General features: G+C 46.1%; 1 protein-coding gene across 1 annotated transcript in view; it reads left to right on the top strand.

Moving 5' to 3' along the window:
* Positions 1-3,024: 3,024 nt before the first annotated feature.
* The window catches only part of LOC136762205 (uncharacterized), a 23,699-nt gene continuing 20,723 nt past the window's right edge, over positions 3,025-6,000 (top strand). The window contains exon 1 of the mRNA XM_066716219.1: positions 3,025-3,132. Within this exon, the coding sequence (XP_066572316.1) occupies positions 3,118-3,132 (15 nt within the window). The 5' untranslated portion in view covers positions 3,025-3,117. The remainder of the gene's footprint in view (positions 3,133-6,000) is intronic.

A 6,000-nucleotide genomic window follows, 5' to 3' on the forward strand; every position in this document is an offset into this window, starting at 1 on the left:
GGGGAGGGGGGGACGCTGTGTTCACACCTCCACTGATGTCCGTTCTGCACCTGGGACTCTCAGATAATAGCCCAGCTGAGTAAATGCAAGAGCAGGTTTTCACAAACACCGGTGACCGGACCCAGAGCTGATATACGGGGGCAGATCCGGCCTGGCAGGTCGGGCACTTCATTGCAGTCGTCTACAGAGAAGGGTCTCTCCTGTGTATGGTCAAAAACGCCACATAGGAAACAAAAGGACCAGAGAAATGTCCCTTCAGGTCATACACACATACAAGCATACACACTCACATAAGAATACACACACGCAAATCTGTACTTTCACTGAAAACACATTTATCACGACATTCTGTGACTGGCAATGGATTTGAAATGTCTGACCGGCTCACATGAACACCCCACAGATTGGTCTTACTAAGCCCCTGAGAAAGACGCATAAAACAGTGAGACAGACAGACCGACAGACCACCAACAGCACGATGTACAAAGCAGCCTGGACTACCTAAGCACAGTGGTATGAAAGCTGGTGTTGGGCAAATATAAAAATGTCTACAACAGAAATAATAATATAAAAAACATTACAATAATATGACCCTTATCACCAACATATTATACTATGCAGTTTCCATGTGGGTTACATCTCGACATTGTAATGCCGTTCCCAGAGATAAAAACTCAGATTATTCCAGAGGGAGGCATCCTTCTAAAGTCCACTATGAACCATATCTACAGTTACAATGACAACAACAACAACAATGACAATAATACACCCCAAATAAAGACAAATGCACAAAGAAGACATATAATAATTGTGGCCACGGGAGCACAACACAGACTATCCTCACTGTCAACAGATTGTCACACACAGACTGCCGTTAATCACTCAGGGACAACAGACAAGATGAGACAGGAATCCCAGCTCCTGTGGCGCACTGTGACTGAGTTTCCTGTGTGTACGGAGCTCAACACCGCCCCCCTTCCCCACAGCTTCCTATGCTCTTCGGTGCTGCTCTCATACCTGACACTCGCTCTTCACTAGCGTTCAGCCTGAACCCTACTGACCTTTTCATGTACCACGGGACCTCATAAACTCCCTGATATTTTCACACCCCTTGCAGAGGCACAGAACACTGCGGTCAAGTGCAACAGGGAAAACAATAAACTGTGTGGAGATGCCTCGTGCAAACTAACAAAAAACAAAGTTAAACCCAAGTAAATACATACCACAAGTAGGGAGGAGAGAGAGTCCGTGACTAAATGACTGTGGTAGCAGTCCAATACAGGTTCAATCTCTATACGCTCTGACTGAGCTAGGGGATGCCCTTGATACGCTGTGCCACAGTGACCTTGACAGGGTCAGAGAAAGGCCAGCTAGTGTCTGTGCACCTGCCTGTTGTTTATTATTATTATTATTATTACATTTCTTAACAGACACTCTTATCCAGACAACTTACGATATATCACATTATTTTTACATTCAATTACTCATTTACACAGCTGGGTTTTTTACAGGAGCTCTCCAGGTATAGTACCTTGTCAGAAATTGAGGTCCAGTTGTAAAATACGTTTCCAAGCCACCCCCTTTAGAGAACACCAGTGAGAATCTTAATCAATGCTTTATTTTTCAACCTCACACATCACATGGATATTATAATCATGCTCTTGGTTTAAGGGGATATGAAGTGTGTATCGGGGAGAGAAATCGTGCACTTGTTTTGCCACTGGCTCTCCTTACCCTGGTAAACAGCGGCCTCTACAGATCAGTACTGGGAAGAAATACGAAAATCAGAGAATGCCTTAATACTGTTACATTTAAATGATTTCAAGAATATTAATTTGACTTAATTCACACTTTTTAGTAACATAGATATTAATGTAAAAAACTCTGATTATTAAAATAAGAGCAAAAGGATTAGACGTTAGGTTACACGGGGTGTATTGTATGGGACAAGAGTGCAGTCTGTAGTCCATACTATATTTTATGCTTATACCTTATACATTGTGGTATATTATACTATACCAAATTTTATGAGATAAAAACAGCTTAACTACTCTTGGGGCTATTTCCATTGTGTGATCAATAATAATAATCCTTACTTATACTAACTGACATACTATCATGAACATGAACACACCTGCTATTATACTACAGGTACAAACCTGCTAACTTTTACATACAATTACTGATGCAAACTACTCCTAACTTAATTTATACTACTTTGATTGCAAACTATCCCTGACCTGCATCCCCAACCACCCGATTACTAGAGACACATCTGTTCAGACTGTACTTGTAATATAGCAGCTTATTCTCCTGAGCTGAGCTGCACTCCTGTATTTTGACACATTGTGTAACTATGCTTCCTTTCGCCCTGCTTACTCATACAGGGTTAGATCTCCAGTTGTTTAGTCATTTCCCCTCTGCCCCCCACCTCCCTCCAGCTCATAGCCAGGACTTCAGTCATCATGTCTGCACTTCTTAACTCTTTGAACTAGGATGTGTGTTTTGTATTGTAAATGAATTCTACTACTGCACTTTCGTAATTCTTAAATTGTACTTTGTATTGACTGTGCTACTGCACTTTTGTAAAGCTTCAATGTAATGTTGTATTGATTTGTATGACTGCACTTAATCAATGCTTATTGTAAACTGTAAGTCGCCTTGGATAAGGGCATCTGCCACTAAATGAAAACATAAATAGACAAACAAACAAATAATAATACTAATACCATACATTAATTCATAACCAATATGCAAAAAGTACCGTCACATGCATGAAAAGTGTCTTCAAATACTTAAAATTCTAGTTTTACTAGTAGTAGTACCGACAGTGAATGCGCAGAACATTCACATATAGCAGCTTGAAAAAAAGTACTGTAGCATATATGTTCGGAATAATAAAAATAGCAACGAATGACAGCAACTCCAAGAGAAGGAAGGCGACACGGCCCAGAACTGCGCCTTTAAGACGGCGGGCGGGGCGGGGCTTGCTCGGCTGAGTGACGTGGCGCTGTTTGGGGGCGTGTCTCTCCACAGCGCAGGCCGGAGCCGCTTCCCGCAGGAGCGCCGCGCACGCACCCGGCCCGCAGGACCCGCAGGACCCGCAGCGCCGCGGACATGGACTCCACTCCGGTGAGACGAGGACCGCCGAGGGGAGGCGTCTGTGCCTTACACACAGGCGGGCGACTGTAATCGGCTCAGTCGGCGGCAGGAGTCGGGCTTCCCCGCAGGCCGGAGCCGCTCCAGACAGAAGGCTGATTGGGTTCAATTGAATTGCGAGATTTAATCGCAGGTTACGAATGAAATGCGTTTGTTGGCAATGATGCGGTGCTCGCGCTGTGAAACAGGACAAACTAAAGCGAAGCTTCATTGCGTTTAAACCCTGACAGCGCTGCGTTGTGTCTGCGAGCTGCAGCTGCGCAGTGGCAGTGTTGACGGACGTAGCGCTGACGTCAGAGCTGCGCTGTCCGTGGACGTGCTCAGGCTGCGTGCGCTCCGTACAACACCGCCGCGACGTGTTGACTCATTGTGTGTGTGTGTGTGTGTGTGTGTGTGTGTGTGTCTGTACTGTGTGTGTGTGTCTGTACTGTGTGTGTGTGTGTGTGTGTGTGTGTGTGTGTGTGTGTGTGTGAGAGTGTGTCTGTACTGTGTGTGTGTGTGTGTGTGTCTGTGTGTGTGTGTGTGTGTGTGTCTGTGTCTGTACTGTGTGTGTGTGTGTGTGTGTGTGTGTGTCTGTACTGTGTGTGTGTGTGTGTGTGTGTCTGTACTGTGTGTGTGTGTGTGTGTGTGTGTCTGTACTGTGTGTGTGTGTGTGTCTGTGTGTGTGTGTGTGTGTGTGTCTGTACTGTGTGTGTGTGTGTGTCTGTGTGTGTGTGTGTGTGTGTGTCTGTACTGTGTGTGTGTGTGTGTGTGTGTGTGTGTGTGTCTGTACTGTGTGTGTGTGTGTGTGTGTGTCTGTACTGTGTGTGTGTGTGTGTGTGTGTCTGTACTGTGTGTGTGTGTGTGTGTGTGTGTGTGTGTGTCTGTACTGTGTGTGTGTGTGTGTGTGTGTCTGTACTGTGTGTGTGTGTGTGTGTGTGTCTGTACTGTGTGTGTGTGTGTGTGTGTGTGTGTGTGTGTCTGTACTGTGTGTGTGTGTGTGTCTGTGTGTGTGTGTGTGTGTGTGTCTGTACTGTGTGTGTGTGTGTGTGTGTGTCTGTACTGTGTGTGTGTGTGTGTGTGTCTGTACTGTGTGTGTGTGTGTGTGTGTCTGTACTGTGTGTGTGTGTGTGTGTGTGTGTGTCTGTACTGTGTGTGTGTGTGTGTGTGTGTGTGTCTGTACTGTGTGTGTGTGTGTGTGTGTGTGTCTGTGTCTGTACTGTGTGTGTGTGTCTGTGTCTGTACTGTGTGTGTGTGTGTGTGTGTCTGTACTGTGTGTGTGTGTGTCTGTACTGTGTGTGTGTGTGTCTGTACTGTGTCTGTGTGTGTGTCTGTGTCTGTACTGTGTGTGTGTGTGTGTGTGTGTCTGTGTCTGTACTGTGTGTGTGTGTGTGTGTGTGTGTGTCTGTACTGTGTGTGTGTGTGTGTGTGTCTGTGTCTGTACTGTGTGTGTGTGTCTGTGTCTGTACTGTGTGTGTGTGTCTGTGTCTGTACTGTGTGTGTGTGTGTGTCTGTGTGTGTGTGAGAGTGTGTCTGTACTGTGAGTGTGTGTGTGAGTGTGTGTGTGTGTGTGTGTGTGTCTGTACTGTGTGTGTGTGTGTGTGTGTGTGTGTCTGTACTGTGTGTGTGTGTGTGTGTGTGTGTCTGTACTGTGTGTGTGTGTGTGTGTGTGTGTGTCTGTACTGTGTGTGTGTGTGTGTGTGTGTGTCTGTGTCTGTACTGTGTGTGTGTGTGTGTGTCTGTACTGTGTGTGTGTGTGTCTGTACTGTGTGTGTGTGTGTCTGTACTGTGTCTGTGTGTGTGTCTGTGTCTGTACTGTGTGTGTGTGTGTGTGTGTGTGTGTCTGTACTGTGTGTGTGTGTGTGTGTGTCTGTGTCTGTACTGTGTGTGTGTGTCTGTGTCTGTACTGTGTGTGTGTGTCTGTGTCTGTACTGTGTGTGTGTGTGTGTCTGTACTGTGTGTGAGTGTGTGTGAGTGTGAGTGTGTGTGTGAGTGTGAGTGTGTGTGTGTGTGTCTGTACTGTGTGTGTGTGTGTGTGTGTGTGTGTCTGTACTGTGTGTGAGAGTGTGAGTGTGTGTGAGTGTGTGTGTGTGTGTGTGTGTGTGTGTGTCTGTACTGTGTGTGTGTGTGTGTGTGTGTGTGTGTGTCTGTACTGTGTGTGTGTGTGTGTGTGTGTGTGTGTGTCTGTACTGTGTGTGTGTGTGTGTCTGTACTGTGTGTCTGTGTGTGTGTGTGTGTGTCTGTGTGTGTGTGAGTGTGTGTGTGAGTGTGTGTGTGTGTGTGTGTGTGTGTGTGTGTCTGTACTGTGTGTGTGTGTGTGTGTGTGTGTGTGTCTGTACTGTGTGTGTGTGTGTGTGTGTGTGTGTGTGTCTGTACTGTGTGTGTGTGTGTCTGTCTGTACTGTGTGTGTGTGTGTGTCTGTACTGTGTGTGTGTGTGTGTGTCTGTACTGTGTGTGTGTGTGTGTGTGTGTGAGTGTGTGTGTGTGTGTGTGTGTGTGTCTGTACTGTGTGTGTGTGTGTGTGTGTGTGTGTCTGTACTGTGTGTGTGTGTGTGTGTGTGTGTCTGTACTGTGTGTGTCTGTACTGTGTGTGTGTGTGTGTGTGTGTCTGTACTGTGTGTGTGTGTGTGTGTGTGTCTGTACTGTGTGTGTGTGTGTGTGTGTGTGTCTGTGTCTGTACTGTGTGTGTGTGTCTGTGTCTGTACTGTGTGTGTGTCTGTACTGTGTGTGTGTGTGTCTGTACTGTGTCTGTGTGTGTGTCTGTGTCTGTACTGTGTGTGTGTGTGTGTGTGTGTGTGTGTGTGTGTGTGTTGTGTGTGTCTGTGTCTGTACTGTGTGTGTGTGTCTGTGTCTGTACTGTGT

This window comes from Amia ocellicauda, chromosome 2, assembly GCF_036373705.1.
Source record: "Amia ocellicauda isolate fAmiCal2 chromosome 2, fAmiCal2.hap1, whole genome shotgun sequence".
NCBI classification, from domain to species: domain Eukaryota; kingdom Metazoa; phylum Chordata; class Actinopteri; order Amiiformes; family Amiidae; genus Amia; species Amia ocellicauda.